General features: G+C 35.7%; 1 protein-coding gene across 3 annotated transcripts in view; it reads right to left on the reverse strand.

Annotated features, from left to right (window-relative positions):
* Positions 1-6,123: 6,123 nt before the first annotated feature.
* The window catches only part of LOC124722787 (guanine nucleotide-binding protein G(I)/G(S)/G(T) subunit beta-1), a 72,326-nt gene continuing 58,236 nt past the window's right edge, over positions 6,124-20,213 (reverse strand). For all 3 annotated transcript variants that reach the window (XM_047247923.1, XM_047247921.1, XM_047247922.1), the window contains exons 8-9: positions 16,530-16,746; positions 6,124-10,939 (exon numbers count right to left, since the gene is read on the reverse strand). In XM_047247923.1, the coding sequence (XP_047103879.1) occupies positions 10,833-10,939; positions 16,530-16,746 (324 nt within the window). In that variant the 3' untranslated portion in view covers positions 6,124-10,832. The remainder of the gene's footprint in view (positions 10,940-16,529; positions 16,747-20,213) is intronic.

Consider the following 20,213-nt stretch of genomic DNA (forward strand, 5'->3'; position numbering starts at 1 on the left):
CACTGCCCTTTTACACCTTGTTTATACGATACTACCGCCATCTGTATATGTGCATACCACTATCCCATTTTATACATATAACATGTAGCCTACGTCCATCCGAACGTTTTGTCAGAACACTGAGTAAAAGTTTGAAGTAAATCAGTCAAGAACTTTGATACTTTCAGTAACAACATTTAACTACAACTTGTTTATGTAGTACTACAGATAATAAATATTGGGGAAATTTTAGCAAAGATCTCTACCTCAAATTTTGACATGATACTCTAGCATACATTCAGATGAACAAGGGCTCAATACCTTTTTAAACACCAATGTACAGGTTCCCTGTTTAGACAGACAGAGAAAGACAATGCTGTGCTGCTTTGCTGTTAAAATGTGGAGTTTTGTTTTCTTTCTCACAGTTAACTTTAAATACAGCAGTGGGGCACTTAAATCATTAAACACATTGTTTCTCCCATATATATTCTCATTATATTTAAAACTGTATACACAACAATGGCCATTTTGTTTTCTCCTAACAGTCTGTTTTCAAAGAAAACAGGAAAGTTGTATTTCTGGTTTACTGGCTTATGATTAGAAAACTATTACAAAATCTGAATTTGCAATGATGATGAACAAAGCTCAAGGTCGGGAGGAGGGGCAAGACAGACAGGGATAGAGGAAATGCAGATATGAGGGGGAGGAGATGGACAGAGAGAGAGAGAGAGAGAGAGAGAGAGAGAGAGAGAGAGAGAGAGAGAGAGAGAGAGAGAGAGGGAGGGGGGGGGGGGGGGGGATGAGGTTAGGACGTATATCCAATTCCCATACATGTTTAGCAACTGCAAAGCATTGCCAGGTCACGAGTTGCTTTATAAATGCTTCCCAAATACTTAGTTTAAATTTCACAAATTTATACAACTATGGTTTGGCACACCACCATACAGCACATCAGTAGTTCCAACTACCAAACATGAAGTAGTAAAGGTGATTAAAAGCCTAAAATTTAAACTGGTGTAACTGATATATCGGTGTCACTTCTAATCTGTAGTTTTACAAATTGCAAAGCACTTGGCTCAAGTTGTGAATTTATCACTCACTGAGGGAGTGTTCCCTCAAAGATTAGAAATACCAAAAGTGGTACCTTCATTCAAGAATGGGAATAGGCATAACGTTGAAAATTATCAACCTATTTCAGTCCTCTTGGCATTCTCTGAAGTAACAGAGATTAATGGAACAATGAATTGATGAGTACTTAAGACAACCCAACCTGCTGAATAATAATCAGCATGGCTTTGGAATAGGCAGAAGTACAGAAATGGTAATAAATGATTACACTGGCAGATCATACATTGTGGAGCTCACATCAGCTTGTGTATCATAAAATCAGATTAGTATCAGCCAGGAAGGTCAAAATAGGTGTACTGCACGATAGTGTGTTAGGCCCCTATCTGTTCCTTATTTATGTAAATTACACATACACCTAACGAACTGCAGCCAAGCTCATCTTTGCAGATGACAGTGTAATAGCGAGATATTCTGAGGGCACACTGACACTTAATATCAAGAAAACAGACTATGTACAACTTTGAAAGATGAATAAAAATCAATATCTCTATCTGGCACTGGGCACAAATGAGTGAGTTAGAAAGGGTACACTCCACAAAGCCGTTAGGAATGTGTGTTGATCAACATTTAAACTGGAAAGACCATATAACCGAACAGTCAGAGATTCAGTTCTGCACATATTGCTCTGAGAATTATTTCTAGAGTTTTCTCCTCAGATTTTGGTTCTTTCCAATCCCTTGTAGGTTATGGAATAGTTTTCTGGGGTAAAATGAAATTTTTATGAATTCCCAAGGGCTATTCGAATCTCATCACACAGCTCTACTACCGTCAACTGCCAGCCACTACTTACAAAATTGTCTTTGCTTACTGTACCCTCCTTTTACATATACAAATGTGTATTCAAAATAAGAACAAGACTTTGTGATCTGCAAATCAATTCCGATTACCACAGTTATAATACATGCAACTGTGGGTCCCTCATAACGTGTACTCGATAGACTAGTGAGCCACTTAGGTGTTATTCCCTGTAAGTACTGCCAACATACATAATGAGGATGGAAATGGAAACAGCTTTTAGAGCAGAGTTAAAAATCTTTTCTTGTTGAGAAGTGTTCCAACACAACTGAATACATTAGTTTATAGGGCTCCTACACTCATTTACTGTCGAGTTCTTTTGATTGTTACCTTATGTATCATTTTTGCTGCATGTGTGTTTGCAAAAGAATGTTTCTGCTGTTTGGTTCCCATTTCTTCAATTTCAGATGCAGTGCAATACACCACCTCTGAGAAGGGATATGGTGCTAGCGTAGCTGTGATGGATAGTATTGGCAGGTTTGTGTGTGTTGTACTTTTCAGCAGTATCGTAATGTGTTTGTGTTTTTATTTTTTCACAAGGTGTTTTATATTTAAGTTTCATGACTCAGCAACAGCATTGATTTCTTATACATGCTGCAATTTAGACTGTATTTGTGATCACTTTCAATAGTGTACCAAACAAGGTCGCTGTGCCAATGTTAATGTACTGGACTCCCATCATTCGGGAAAACTGGCGTTTATTCCCTTTACGGCCAACCTGACTTGGGTTTTTCCATGGTAGTTCCTTCGATAAGGCCATGGCCAACTTCCTGCCCTGTCCACAGCTACTGATATACTTTGTCAGTGTTTTTTTTTTTAATATATTATTTCTGTGATGCATCTGACATGTCTGATACTATTGTACTAATGGTCTCCCAATTATCAACACTATTATATTGTGGTTGATACACACTTGCTTTCCTCTGACAACAATGATGGAAATCTAACCAGTTATAAGGGTATGTGCAGTTTATAGGGATATCAGACCCAGTGGGACCTTGCTTCTTACATACGAAAAAACATACAATTTCATATACTAAACTTTTTACCATCAGCAGAAGTGGGCTTATTTTGAATTTAACACTTACCGTGCAGAAATGCTTGCCCTTAAAGTACAACAAAAAAAATATGAACTACACAAAGAAATTTTCAAGTCTGTTTTTAAAGACAAAAAGCTTTATTGGACAAGTGAAATATTCCTCACTTTACAAGATAAATGACAAAAATTATATAATTTTAATCTACAGCAGCATCATTTTCCTTGCTTCCTTTAAATAAATACCAGTACTTACACACTAAACATGCAAAATGTAAACACGTCCTCACCAACGTTACACTGCAATTCTTTAAAGTGTTTTTAACAAACCCATTGGAGGAAATTACTGACTCTTGTATGAGATGCTGAGACAGATTTCTATGCATAGCTTTTAACCCCTTACAACATTCATCCATAATGATCTAGCATTCAGATTTGTGTCAAGAATTAAAAATACAAAACTTGTGCTTTAAGTCCATTTTACACATTTCTGTGAGTGTACTCATAACAGTATGAATTATATGAAGACTACTGTTTTGACAGTGTGGAACAGGTCACTGCTGTATATAATTTGCAATGCAAACATACAAAAGCTATGTAAAAAGAGGCAAATAAACAGCACTTACAAACATTCTTGGGAATGAAGAAAAGCACCACAAATGGAAACTTAGCCTATTATTATTATTATTATTATTTTGAGTGTATGACCTCAGTACATTGAGGCAAATACTCTCACTTAAAAAAGGACATTGACCAATGTACAAAAACTAATCCCTCCAACAACTCGCTGCGAAAAAACCTCAAACATTTTGTAAATAAGTTCGATGTGGACAGAACACACACACAAAAAATCCTCAAGAGAGTCAGAACCGTTAGATGCTAGAAATTTGACAAAACATGTCTCGCATAGAACAGCCCTGAGCCCTTTAATGGAAACAGATGGAAAATTTTTCCATTTTCAGTACAGACTGTTCTAAACAAGGCAATGGGAGGCATACTAGGCAGCACATCTACATTTTACCAGTCTAAGATACTTTTTTTTTTATGTGCAAATGCTCAGTAATTGTGAATGAGAATTGCTGACATGAAGTATACCTGTAAAATTTCAGTCTCATCACGAAACAAAAGTCCACTTTCACTGAAGTCCTACTACACGAGAGCATTTAATATGTCATGGAGGCATTTTGTGTGGTATGACAAGTACCAGATGTCATTAATATATAGTTATGTTTATCAGCATAGTATGTACAAATTAAAGATCTGCAAAGGCATATTTGAAATGGAATACTGAAGGATAGCAACTACATATACATAAGACATTTTCATAACAGCGTACTTCAACGAATGTCAGTATGAAATACTTTACATACACCAGGCATACTGTTTTAAGGAAACCAAGTTACCATCTCGTTAATTTTTTCATTAACATTATGTATTTCTGCCTTTGGTCATAAAATGACACTGCTGATTTTGACTTTTAGCAAGTCACTGTAAGTGAAGTCAACAAATTACTATGTAACTCTTCGAAGGACAACTGAAACGCCACTCCTGGTCCATTTAATTGTACTTTGATATTACATGACATGTTCTTATCATTTAAAGATATGCTACAAAGCTGAAACCAATAATGGCGATGTGTGTCACCTATGGTTAAAAGCTATAGTAAAATACTTCAACCGCTCTTTAAGTTCTCTATTTCAGTACTGACAACAGCCAATTAAACACACAATTGTGTTTTACCGGAAAGCATAAAACTGTGTGTGTGTTACTGGTCACTCCATTAAGTAATTCAAGTTACAAAATTTTGGGGCTGACCAAATAAACCACCTTGAACGTAATGAATGTTCTTTGGAACAACGTATACCACTAGTTTCCATAATACTGTAGCACTGTATACAACATGAGAACTAATCCAACAAAGTATGTTGATCTTCAAGGGGGGGGAGAGAGAGAGAGAGAGAGAGAGAGAGAGAGAGAGAGAGAGAGAGAGAGAGAGAGAGTGTGTGTGTGTGTGTGTGTGTGTGTGGTGGTGGGAGGGGCAGGGGCGGGCAGCACTGTTTAAATCTTGTGAACACAAGTAATGAAAGTTCACAAGGTAACAAACATTTATTCAATTTAGTGTTAATGGCTGACATTTCTGCTGCACCTAATACCTAAGTATTGTTTTTCATTTTAAGACTTACTGAGAGCTGTTGAAATTAAGAATTTTGTATCAATTTAATTACATGTGCAATGGAGAATATGCAAGCAAAATATGTAAGTGTATGTTATGTAAAATAACTTTTACACAATTGTAGACAATCTGACCTATTAGGGCACGCATTACAGCAATTAGCACGTTTCTACAGACAATTTGCAAGAAAGAAGAAAATTATAGATTTACATATTAATCTGCTTCATATGTATGCTTCTCACATCATAACTGTTTATATTGATGTGCAGACTGCAAAACAACAAGTTGACATTCAACTCTGTCATGATTCAAGCAAATATGGAGAAACTGATAAATGATTCTGCAATGAACATGTTATCAAAGACAGATTTATGAGAAGAATGTTCTAGGAATCAACAATCTTGCCAGCAATCTCAAACGAACAGTCTGTAACTGTTACATAAACGTCACCTCCCACTAACACTTAGTTGTACTAAGATGAGGAAAAATGATTTGATTTTAATATTTCAATCCCATTAAATAAAAATATTGCATTAAGGACTATCATTAATTATTAAATTGTTTCCAGTCATACTATCACAAGTATAATTATTTTTAATACATGTACTGTGTCCACCATCACTAAAAATTTGTTCCACATCCTCCCTACCTTCCTTCCTTCTGATTACAAACCCTTATGCCAACTACATACATACATACTACTTCATTGACACTGGTAATAACATTTGGTTTGGTACGGATACAAAGTTTCTGTAAGTTATCGGAATCATTAAGAGCGTAATTTCTGACTGTGTAAGGCTGAGAACAAATTTAACAAACTTTATACTGGTGATTATTTCCAATTACGATACATAATGCCCCTCTGTAAAGTGAAATAAGTACCCACAATCCATTGTGCAATATACAGAAAGTAATTGAATTGTCTTCTGTTTTGACCCTATCCAGTTAATGCATTAGCACATTACCTTCATTTTGTTAGATACATAATACTGTGACTAAGTAAAAAATTAAAAACTTGTTCAAAACTTTATTTCAGTTGTCGAGTACATATTATTCACAAGACTTAGATTATAATTCATTCATATCAGAACTTGTGCTTGGCACACAAATACATGACTGGAATCCATATGATATAGGTAAAGGAAATTTTACTATGTTCACCAACTGCAACATACCGCACCACACAAGAGTCCACACTTCAAGTCACAACTGTGCTATGATAGAGATACAGAGAGGGAGGGGGGCTGGGGGGTGAGAGAGAGAGAGAGAGAGAGAGAGAGAGAGAGAGAGAGAGAGAGAGAGAGAGAGAGAGAGATTGGGTAAGTTCAGATGGCAACCTGACCACCAGAATATACTGTTCTCAGCAAAAGGCTGAAGAACTTTTAAATGCTTTCATGACTCAAATTTAATGCAGGATATGGTCCACTTATTTCAATGTCATTTTTGTATTCAAGTGTCATACTACTAAACAACCTGACACCAAAGGATAATGAAACCTGAAATTAAAGTAAACACATAATCCTAAACTACGATTTTTGGGCAGTTACATTGTTGTGCAATAAATGTGCACATCCCTGAGCATGTGCTGCAGTGTTTACTTTGAATTCAAGTAGGATTAAATATACTGTCACACCGACCCACATTGTATTGTTAAAAAGCGTAGTAAACCAAAAATTTTGTATATGGTTATGAAAATATCTATGTTCAAAGACAACAATTAAATGAGCTTTGCATTAACTATCACAGTTATGGAAGCAAAATACTTTCCACAAAACACATCACAGATGCAAAGAAATTTGTTGCAGTTCATTGAAAATTAATCACTTCAGATTAAAAGCTTCTATTCCTGTAATGAGATACCATGTAATTATTGTAATATAGAAAAATTTTAGTACAACTTTGTGAGACACAAGAAGGATGCAAAAAATTTAATATGCTGTAGCATCTTTGCTTCAAAAATTAGGGTTACAACAAGAAGATTTGTGTCAAACAATTTGGCAATTCACCTTGTCATTTATTTCCTGACAAGCTGATTACCGACTAAACATTTCAAAAAGTGTTTAACACTACTACTAATCAAAAGAATGAGAACTTAATTAGCAATGTACTGGATATGCTATCCAGAAATTTGAAGAGGCGACTGTTACAATACCCAGCCAACTCACTGCTCAAAATTTTAACACTAACTATATTGGGTTTTAAAGATTTATGAATTTCATAATGCAAAAGTCACATTATGCAATTAAACTACAGTGAATCCAGACACATCCTTCACAACATTACACAGTCATTTAAGACAAAGTCCACTGGGACAGTTAAAGTATGCTAAGCGTATGACATATGGGAACAGCAACTTTTAGAACTTTTTGTATTTCATAACTCTTGACTGCACACAAGACAATCAGAATTCGTTTATTTCTGCAGTGTAACCTGAGTGCCTTAAACAACACTGGTGTTACAATAACCTGAATATTCATTGTGCAAATTTTAGAACAATATCCTATTAAGACAGACAATTTGAGGAACCACACTATCAAACTGACAGGCAATATCTGTTGCATGCCCACAGCTTGTTTAAATAGTGTTAAAATTTAAGGTAGAAATTGCACCTCGAAAATATAGTAAAACTTTAGAATCTATATCTTATGTAAATGAAACCCTTATTTGGTGTTTTGAATGTTTCATGTCATCACACAAAGGAAGGTATACAAGTTGCATTTAAGTTGTATATAACTTCATGGCCTCAACAGATGTTACCTTCGTACAATACCAACTTCTGAAATGACAGCTGCATGCACTGTAAGGGATGCTCATACACACTCTCACCTAAATTTACTTGAATAATTTTGTGCAAACATCCAGTTAAACACTGGTCATGTTTTTTGTGCTGATACAACTATAAACTGAGTTACCATTACAAGTTCTCTGATGTAATCATGGGCAAATTAACAAAAATATCAGAAAATATAAATTAAACTGCATGAAATTTATAAAAATGTTACAGACATCTGGAACTCTCATGTGATCATTTCTGTCATTTTAAGTGTCACATAATGATAATAATATTAGCAGTGCAGACAATCTATTAACTAATTCAGTAAATATCTCCTGCATACACCAACCAACATGCAAAACCAAGGTGAAGCAGAAGAAGAAGGAGAGAGAGAGAGAGAGAGAGAGAGAGAGAGAGAGAGAGAGAGAGAGAGAGAGAGAGATGCTTAGCAAGGTAATGACTGCAGTTTTATTACTTAGGTTTGTACATGCTTTCAATAATAAAATTCCAGTGAATTACACAGTAGATGTTACAAGCAGAAAGCAAATTAAACCATAGCATTCCTTCAACCAGTACAGTTCATACACAAGTTGCCTAACAGTAATTATTACGCTTTAACATTATTTCCAAAGCACAACTTAGTGCTTTGACTTGACTCTGGTACTACAGTGTGCAGCATGCTTTTGTCATTTTGCACTTGCTGGCACGAAAACTTCATTATAAAGCAATCAAATTAGCTGTGACAACATTAAATTTATGTTCAGAAATATATTTAGCGCTCTTCTACATGTTGCCATGTTAGTAGGCTAAGCGTATTATCTTGCTATCACCATGAGGTTAACATTTGTAAATGCAGCTCATCATAGCTTCCATGACTGATTCAAACATACATATTTCACTAATGTGACACTTTACTGACTATGACCTACCATCCATTAAAGGTATTTCCATATTCAATATTATATTTACAAATTATCATGAAGCACCAAACTGGCAGTACTTTTGTCGTCTTGTTATAATGAAAATTTAGAATATTTAATATTGCTAAGTACAGGAAGATAAAGAGCAAACCTCTGACATGTAATGAACATGACAAGCAGAGGACATAAACTATGAGAACCAGTGACACATTTATTCACTGACAGTGGTATTAAATAGCTATCTATACAAAGGATTTCCTCTAAATATTGGAACAGATGATTTACAGTTCAAAACCGTCCCTAGCTTGAAGATACAACATCCAATACATTTACAATCAATACTGAAATGAGGTACCACTAATTACACAGATAAATATTTTTTGAAGAAATTTTTGTGGGACATACTATGTTAAAAGAAAGTTCACACCTATCAAATGTGAAAGGAACCACATGAAATTAAATTTGCAACAGCAAGCAGTATTTTAAGTGTTGCTAATTGTGCAGCTCACATAATTAATGCCCTTCTGATAAAGAGTAGAAAGTTTTTAGAAATCTGGTTTGCAAAATAATCCATACTTTTAATTTATAAACATCTTACTGACAGACAAATTCTACAATAGAAGCCAAACATTTACACACATGCTCTCCATAACACCAAAAATGGTCTGGAGCTACCTGCGGACTACATTAACCACAGTACAAACAAATGAACTAAACACGACAAGAGTTCACTACATGCACCTTTGGATATACAACAGATGTACCAAAAAATATACTACTGCAGTAATGCATACGATCATAGTGACCTTGACTTTATGATGTAGTGTCAAAAATTGTCAGACATTTATAAACTGGCAGCACATACCAAAAGCCTCATGATGTATTTTGGGGCTGAGAGGGTGGGAGGGAATGGGGCAGTCGCAAAGATTTCTTACTAACTGTTTACAAGCTTACAAGCACTTCCATATACAGGAAGAGCATGATTTTCAGAAAATACAAGTCATTTCCAGTGACACAAATTATACTTTTACATTTATGCCACCCATATAGTATCCTAATTTAGCCTAAAGAATTATTCATATCAAATCCTGATTTTAAATATCTTTACATTGCCACAAAGCTTTGAAAATTCACAAGCTGCTTCTGCCTAACAGTAAATAAAATGCAACCTATTATTCTAAGCATAAGGGATACAAAAATTATGACGACACTGATAGCATCACCTGCCTAATGTGGAAAAGCAGTCTATATAATGTTAGTACATACAACTACATGAAACATTGAATGCCAGTTCGGCACACACTGTGAACACACACTGACAGGGGAGGAAAGCTTCAGTGAGAAAACTATTAACATTTACATTTGGAAATACATTCTTTCTTCAAAATTCTCTTTGGTATTCATTCAATGCAGTTGTCAATCCAAGCTCTCATACAAAGCTGCAACCAGAACGTATTAACAGATTTACCTTTATTCTATACTCTATTTCAGTTAAATAATAATAATGATAATAATAATAATAATAATAATAATAATAATAATAACAACAGCGGTAGTAGTAAATTCAAATACAAGTGTACACAGTTGTCATGCATACATTTTAACACGCCTAACCAAAGAAATCTCCCAACACTGGAGTCCCTCAGAATATTAATACACTTAAATGAGATTATTTGAAAGTAACATTCACAAAACACAGAGAAGTTATTTAAATATGTGCAACTTGCAAGATGCAGTACAATGGTCACTTTACATCGGTATAACTTAAGTTTAACATCCTATAAACAGTGTGCGCTCCTTTCTACACACACACACACACACACACACACACACACACACACACACAAAAACAAACAAACAACAAAATGCATTATTTCTTGCTTCTAGCACTACAAATCAAAAGCTGGTTTCCTTCCTACATGATTCTGTTCTTTTTATAACTGTCCTCTTTCTCCATGCAATTAATTTAAAAATGAATTACATGCCAATAACACATTAGAATGATTTCTCAATTTCTGCAGTGCAGCTTTAATTCCAAATTCGTAGAAAACTGTCCCATGACCCTGTTGCCACTGCCATTCCATCTTCTGTTACTCCTAGACAGCTAACTCTGTTGTCATGGCCAGCAAGGATACCTATAAAATAATTTTACCATAAATTACATCAGTTAATTTTAGAAGTAGACAATCATTTTTACACTCTGCATAATTAATAACTTCTGTCCAGTTCATTTTAATGGTCTTTATATGTACACAACAGACAGACTGTTTGAAACACTGGCTAACAAGTCTACAATGCATGCACATATCTGAATATCTTGATTTTAGTTACCGCACAGCACAAGTATTAACAGAAAATATATCCAAGTGTCACGTAATGGAACTTAGCATAAATTACTATGGATTTTCAGTGCCCTACACCATAAATAATAATTTGAGGTCTTCAATTTCATTACTTTTCACTGATGGCTATTGATAGCTGACACACTACGCACTATTCACTTGACCAATGTAAGTAACTTCCACAATTTGCCTTTCAGTTTTTATTAGTGCAACAGTTTCCAGAATTGCATTTAGTATTTTTTTTATAGAGGCAAAATTTCCATTGCAAAAGATCTAGATTGCGAAAGATTTAGATTAGACTTAAGTGGTTTCTCTTGACAATTGGAACATACAAAGAAGGCTGAGTATCTACATTTCATTTCACTGTGAGCATAGCAAATTCAATTAACATACATTAATTTTAAAAGTAGTTATGAATGAGTGTACAAAACTGGAGAAAGTCTATCAGTTATGGTACATTAATGATACTTCTAAAGTTAACGACTGTCAATCAGAAAGGAGGAAAATTTAAATCAAGAAAAGCCTTTTCAGTACATCATGTATGATGTTAGGGGGAAACGAGTGTTCAACAACTGTTAAACAGCAACATGGATACCAGGAACACATTTTGAATTAATAATTTGAAATTACAGTTATGGTTAATTTTCTCTGTGCAGATGAAAAACACACAACAAATGCATGCAAATGAATCTTATGTCAACAGTGTGAAGAAAGAACTCTGAATACCAGTATGGCCTAATGATAAGCTGAAAGTGAAAAATGAAGTGAAATTTGTTCTAATTGAGGATGTGAACTAAACTAAGGCAAACTGTGTTGTTGCAATCATCAATATGGGAGTGTAGCAGAATAATTTATTTCTATGAAGTGCAAATACATAAATGTTGAAATTCTGGGCACTGACAAACAGAAGTGCAAATGTCTATATATAGATAACTGATACTACTCCCTGTTGTAAGAAATGTGGAATATACACAAAGCTGCCCACCAGCTGTACTTTTGACAGTTTTCAGAATTTATCTGGGGATTTAATCTGTTCATGGCTACCAAAATGTGAACACGTCTTATTTGGTGATCAGTAGTTCATACGAATAAATTCATTACTATCATATAACTGTTTTTACAATCCTGGAGCTGACTATGGGAAAAAAATTGCAGCTCTTCAGAAGTCCGAAGTTCTTGGGACATACCGTATTTACTCGAATCTAAGCCGCACTTTTTTTCCGGTTTTTGTAATCCAAAAAACCGCGTGCGGCTTAGAATCAAGTACAAAGTATGTGGAAGTTCTGAAAAATGTGGGTAGGTGCCACCACAACTAACTTCTGCCGTCTAATATATGTAGCGCTACACAGGCATGCTTTGCAGGCACAAAGATAAATACTGGCGCCAAAACCTATGCGTCAGTAAATAAATTAAAAGAAAAGGTAGAAGAATGTAAACATTATGCCGTGTATTCTTTCGTGTTTGCTGCTATCTCATTTAAATCCTGTCTGCGTAATAAACTACGAAACTAGAGTGAGACAACAGCAAACACAGAAAAATATACATACTATGTCATGTTTATATTCGTATTATTCTTATGCCTAATACTGATAGTCAGAAATGAAGCACGAATGTAAGATGACTAACTTCTATGCAGAATGTAATGTACTAAAGAGGCACCTGCAAAGATTTTCAAACAGAGAAAAATTTTCGCTAAACTCTCGTTTGGAAGAAATTCTATCATACGCTGTGTATTATTTGGTTCTTGTGGATCATTATCAAAGAAAGCAGCAGTGTAAGTAACAACAAATAGCAGTCTCTTGCCATTGTTTTGGTTATGAGACAATTCCTATCTTTTTTTTTTATTGTAAGCGGCGGTAGCGCGCACAAAAGCAAGCCGTGCCGCAAGTGGCGACAGGCCGTAAACATTCATTATCAGAATGCGACAAACAGTGCACGACACAGTACAGTAACGCATTTTCAGCTTAGAGTGACAAACACCTATAACAAAGAAAACGGCACTTATCAGATCGAAGCAAAATTAGCAATCGATTCAAACCAGACGAAGCACGTGAAAAAGGAAGGGTACCCGTATAAATACGGACGGAGTATCTGACGTATAGCAATGGCTACCTGGTAAAGCTTAAGTGCTAAGCTTACGACTCGAACCAAACTACTGTAGCTGTATCGTCATTCGTTCGACCTAAATTTTGTCTCGTATTACAATGGACCAACTTTGTTTCCATTTGAATGTGCTGCCTAAAACTTTTCTCTCCCCTTCAATATCGAGTCTGAAATTTCACGTGCAGCTTAGATTCGGGAAATTTTTTTTTCCTTTATTTAGAGTCTCATTTTTCAGGTGTGGCTTAGATTCGAGTAAATACGGTAAGGCTTAACGGAAGTGCTTTTACAGTACCTACTACAGCCTAATAATAGTGAGCCATTTTTGTTACCTACCGATTGTTTTCTTTCAACGTGCATACAAAAAATAAAGCACAGTCCATAATTTTATAGAACAATTTCGGTGCACTGCACCTATTTACAGAAAATTCCGTTTTCTACATCAAATAATTTGTGCAATGAAACAATGTAGTAGTTGTAATGTCTTTTCTTACGGCTATACAAAACTTAACGAAAGTTACTGGAATTTTTAACAAATAAATCCACAAGAACAAAGCATAAGGTAGCATTACAGTCTGATTACAGTTACTCAATAGTTGACATCTGTCAGTTGCAGCTACGGAGTTGCCCCATCCACTGCTCAGTTATAGACAACCCAGAAACAAGGTAGGTCACTTAACAAATGCTGTTAATGTTTAACATGGAGCAAAGTTGAAACCGGCCAGGTATGATGGAAATGGGAGAGACTGACGTTAAGTGATCAATGCCTGAACTGTGGCAGACAATGGGTTTTGTAGCCCTGAACTGAAACCCTTGCCCCAACCTCCTGATGTGCCATGTATCCCAGGGATCTGTGAACAATAATCTGCAGCCAAACCAAAATCACGATCCCTTCCTCGACAGCATGTAAGGCTAACCTCTATGAGCCAACTCTAGACCAAAATGTCAGTTTCACCGTCAAATGCAAACTAATTTCTCTATGTCATTCGTTACCTGAAACTATCCTCACATTGGCTACATGAACTGCCATGTTACTGGAGGATGGCGAGTCATGCATGCAGATTACAAGCGACATGCATATTCGAAACGAAATATGCACGATAGGAAGAAGAAAAAAAAAAAAACAGCAGATAGAAAAGTCAATATGATGATGAAAACAACACTGCAAAGTATTAGAAATAAAAAATATGTTTAAACCACTTAATTGATAAGCATAATGAACTCTTGATTAGATTAAAAACTAATAAATTTCACTGCAGCTGACCGGTTTTGAACCTAAGACCTTCTACCCATCAGTTTTCTATGCTAACCACTAAATTACACTATTACTCTGCAGATATTTCTTGTATTTCCGACTCTTATGACTGTGTCCCCAAAAAAGAATGCTGGACAAGGAAACCAACTAATTGTTGTGGCAGCTTGACAACAGTGAATGGTTTGGACATGATGATGCATGCTCTGACTGGAGGGAATCAGCTCCAGTGCGTGAAGGTCAACTATCATTTAACTTTAATCAAACTATACCAAATAAACTGAAAAGAATAGTTGCTACTCACCATATAATAAAGATGCTGACTCACAGATAGATGCAACAAAAAACTTTGAGAAATTTTCTAATGGAGTACCATACTCAGTGTCCATCGTCCTTTCTCTTCTTTCCTGTGTTTCTCCTGTTGCCTTATGAAGTGTACTTTCTGATAGTATTTTTGTTGCGCCTATCTGCAACTCAGTATCTCCGTCATATTGTCATTTGAAACTAATGAGTGGAGCCGTGGAAACTGGAAATGGAGTGCTGAGTGGAGATATCTGAATTTTTGTGACATCTTTCTGTTTGAGTTCAATAGGCATGTGACAGCAACAGAGGCAGCCAGAAACATTTGCACCATGTAGGGGAATTGGTACCATTGCACAGAGCATTGCAAGAAAATGGTTCTCTCACTTTAAGGACAACTGTTTTCACATTAGATACTCTCCACATCCAGGAAAGAACTTTGGGGTTTGATAATCACTTAAACGCATTAATCCACAATGATCCACATCAGTGTACTCAAGAGCTGGCAAATGGTATGAACTGATAATTCCAACATCATGCGACACTTGCATACATGGGGAAGTTGTATGGGCACCACATGCTCTATAATCACAAAAATCAGTGAGTGGCCACGTGTGCACCTCTGCTGGCTCATCATCACTTGGCTCGTGAATGACACCAATCATTCCCACCCTGTATAGTTACTGGTGACTAGAAATGCTGTCTCTATGTTGTTATAAGGAAAAGGAAGGAATGGTTGTCCCAAATAAAGCAGCACATCCCAGTACAAAGACCTGCACCCATCCACAGAAGATAACATGATGCATCTGGTGGAACAGTGATAGTGTGGTGCACTGCAAATTGCTCCCCACAAGATGTAACTACCACTGCTGACATTTACTGTATATAACCGTCATTTTGGAGATGCACCCCAAGAACAATGACCAGGGTGACTGCATGAAGTGACACTACTCTACGGTAACTCTCACCTGTATTCTGAACTGACAAAAACACTATACAGGAGTTTAGCTGGGAAGTCATTCTGCACCCACCTTATTCATCTGATTTTGTGCTCTCAGATTCTCACATTTTCCACTAACAATTTTCAAGCAACTTCCTTCCCAGATAAAAATGCATTCCGAACACAGCTTGAGTTCTTCGCCTCAAACCACACGATTTCTACAATTGCAGACTAAAAGCTGTCCCAGCATTGGCTGACTGTTGTAAATAGTCAAGGAGAATATATTATTGGCGACTATAGCCCATGTTATGTGTACCTGTTGCATTTATTAAACTTACGGGGAGTCACCTATGCACCAACCCAATATATGTTTCCGGTCAAAATTGTGCTGTTGGTTTTTCTTACGTTTTGCTGAAACACTATTATACGAAATAATTTAATAGAGTAACACTTTGCACCATCGTATTTGCCTCTACAACCACACTGTTCGTTCTATACTGCTGCTAACAATTTCTCCCCCATACTGCCAATTATTTGCATCTGCAAGAACTACAAAAGCATTTTAGATATTGTAGTAACAGAATTATCCCACTGAATTTTGTTAAATTATTTTCTATTGCAGGTACAGAGTATGTACATTTGGTGAATGCCATTATACAAGCTATGAAAACACTGGCTTAAGTTTATGGAAGTAAATTCTTTTCAAATTTTACAGCAACCAATACCACAACAGAATATACTCCACAAGGCACAACTTGTCTCTCAATACCAAATCTTCAATGATTTCTTACCTGCACGTTCCGTTTTCATTGAGTCCCAAACATTACAATTGAAGTCATCGTAACCAGCCAACAGTAAGCGACCAGACTTGGAAAATGCAACAGATGTAATCCCACAAATAATATTATCATGAGAATACATTGCTAATTCTTGATCTGCTCGAATGTCGAATAGACGGCATGTCGCATCATCACTGCCTGTTGCAAAGGCATAGCCATTTGGAAAGAACTGCAAAAAATAAAATATAAAAATTAAATCAAGCCTTGAGAAAACTTACTATTATGCTCCGAATTTTTTGAAGTGCATGTATGCCTTGAGCCCTGTTTTGCTAAATGCGAGAGGAATACAACTACAAAATTAAGTTGCGTTCACTGGAGTACTGCTATATCTGTACAATTTCTGTAATTATTCATAATGAAATATTTAGGAAATAACAGACTTCATCAATAGGGTGGATAGCTCCAAATTTCAAGTATAAAAAAATTGATTAAAATTTTGACTGCAAAGAAAAATGTTTCTCACCTTCTCGAAGTTTGATCAGAATCTCTGTTTGAATGGTTATTAGTTTGGGGAACAAATTAACAATGTCTTCTAGTATAATTTTCCAGAGTAATTACTCTAGAAGAAAGTTTTGATCACATAAAAGCGAGAAGTGAGAGTTGGATGTGATGTACACCCACAGTCTTCTTGTAGAGACTACTACACAGAGAGATGTATTTTAATTGCACCCTCACAATGCGCACATTCATTAAAGACATTAATAATAAATAATTATTGTGATTTTGATAAAAATTGTGTTCACAGCTAAAGCACTGGAAGAAAACATATATTAGTTACTTATAACTAAATCTGTTAGAGGAACATAAAATAATTCAGAATGCAACTACAAAAGCCTTTCAGCAATTTCCCAATACTATGAAATGTCTGACAAATACAATGTGAATTTTCAAATTGATTATCAGTTAATTCTTCTGGCCACCTTCTATTCCACAGACATGTTTAATGAAAAATTTGTAGCAGGTATACTATACTACAAAAACATTTCAACTTTATTATTTTCCACTTTTAACATGAGCAGTGACATTGCTATTAAGTTTACACCACTGAGATATTTAGAGCCAGTTGTACAAACATCGCTACCTGGAGATCAATTTTCACCTCGGTTCAGAAAGTCTGTTCAACAAACCACTAGATTGCTTTGACACTTAACTCTGAACCACTGAATGAGGTTCAGTATTGGTCTACATCAGAAAGAAACACATTTGGCACTACCACTAAAATCAGCTACTTACACGATTATCATGATTCGACCACAGATATTAATCATACAACACTATCTTTACCACTGAATGTATCTTGTCTAGTACAAGAAAAGTAAGCAGAAAACTGCACAGTCTTCTAACTTCTCCCCAGCCAAAAAATGTTTATTGCTGGATCTCTTATTGGGTCAGTATAGAGACACAACAGAGGGCAAAAACCTGATTAAGTTACAATGATCAATGATGGGTAGGTGTGGAAAGAAGCTGCTGTTACGTAATTCACAGAACATAGGGACAAATCTTGACTGGACAAGTTTTAAAATGTTTCGCAACAATATCAAGAAATGCACAAAGAAAGCATTCACGCATACCAACATATAATTTCAGCACACAATTATTAAATTTCATCTTCATGTAATTACAAGTGCTAAGTAACCCATAGCAAAATTGTGTCAATTTTTTGAGGCTGAAATGCTGGAGGTGGTAATTTTGTGAGGCTTACTGTTATGGTAAGGGGGCAGAAGCTAATTTCAGCACTGAAGCTAGACTATTTCCATTTCCAGCCCCTTACAATGATGCAGATTTTCATCTATAAGTTACGCATGTTTGTCTGTATTTATTTTAATATCATCTGATGAATGTTGTGAAATAAATTTGCCATGTAAAAGGCAGTCTACAATATTATTCATTATGTTCCTGTTCATTTCTTGTTCTGATATACATTTACACAACACTGAAGACTGCAGATGATTCACAGCAACAGTAAATGAGGAGAAGCCTAACTTCAAACGAAAATATTGTTCTACTCTAAGACTCTAACAGGAGAGGATGTTTAAATTGAGCTGATAATAATAGTGTAAGTTAAACTCTGCAGCAGAACACTGCATGTTTTGAACTGAAAAATCTAATTCTACGCAGATATGCAACCTGCAGGTCAGGATTCTGTTACAGAACCTACAGTGTCAGAATAAAATCCCGAAAACAAAAATACAGAAAACTTTCTCTATGTGAAATACCAATTTTTACACAAGAAGTAGAGTTCCTTGAAGTTAAGCATAAAATGAAAGTACAGTGCTTGTTCGTGGAACGTGAAATAATGGTAATACTAAGAGTAGATAAAAGGAACCAAAATAAATAAAAAGAGAATCATGTTTTCAAAAAATTTATTCCAATTTTGTAACCATTTTTACGTAAACACATTGACTGTAAATTCTGCCCTCATTGCACCATAACTCCAGTTACTGTCATTTATTGTTGGTAATGGAATGTCTGTGTAGACCCTTCTCCAAACAAAAGCAGTGTCATTGTTTTAGGCTCCTTATATAATGCACTGACAGCTATATCATACTGTGCCTTACAATTTAGTTTTACTGAGTCATGAACTTTAACAACTAGACATTCTGGACATTAGTAAAGATTTACAGAGGTGAAAAGTGGTATGTGGAAGAAAAGAACTTCCAAGAACAAACCTGGCATCAAATCTGAGATCCTATCTACTATTCCAGGACAACCACTGAGCTGATAGTTACCAACTAACACATGTGCTTTGATGTAATCAATAAATTACATCACACATTAAGAGGGAGGGAGGGTCAACAAAAGTGTGTCGTCATGTGACAAGGATGGGTGGGGGTGAGTTGTAAGCTTTGTGATATTGCAAGTATGAAGTTTTGTTTTGCATCATGCCTTAAAAACATTACCAATTCTATCATCATCATTTACTAAGGTTTAAATCTGTCTGTGTACTTGCAAAAGGATGGGTGATATGGGAAAATTCCAGTTAGATTACATCATGGTCATCAGATTCCAAAATCAGATTCTGGCTTGTAAGGCATACCCAGGAGCACCATAGACTCAGATCTCAATATAGTAGCAATGCAGAGTAGGCTGAAGTTTCAGACATTAGTCAGAAAGGGTCAATATGCAAAGAAGTAGGAGACAGAAGTGCTAAGGAATGACAAGATATTGTTTAAGTTCTCTAAGGCTATAGATACAGCAATAAGGAATGGTTCAGTAGGCAATACAGTTGAAGAGGAATGGACACCTCTAAAAAGGGCCATCACAAAAGCTGAGAAGGAAAACATAGGTACAAAAAAGGTAACTACGAAGAAACCATGGGAACAGAAGAAATACTTTAATTGATAGATGAAAAGAGGAAGTACAAAAATGTTCTGGGAAACTCAGGTATAAAGAAATACAAGTTGCTGAGGAATGAAATAAATAGGAAGTGCAGGGAAGCTAAGACAAAATGGCTGCAGCAAAAATGCGAAGACATCAAAAAAGAAATGATTGCTGGAAGGACAGACTCAGCAAACAGGAAAGTCAAAACCACCTTTGGTTACATTAAAAGCAAGGGTGATAACATTAAGAGTGCAACAGGAATTCCCCAGTAAATGCAGAGGAGAGAACATATAGGTGGAAAGAATACATTGAAAG

The sequence above is a fragment of the Schistocerca piceifrons genome, chromosome X (genome assembly GCF_021461385.2).
Source record: "Schistocerca piceifrons isolate TAMUIC-IGC-003096 chromosome X, iqSchPice1.1, whole genome shotgun sequence".
Classification (NCBI taxonomy): Eukaryota; Metazoa; Arthropoda; class Insecta; order Orthoptera; family Acrididae; genus Schistocerca; species Schistocerca piceifrons.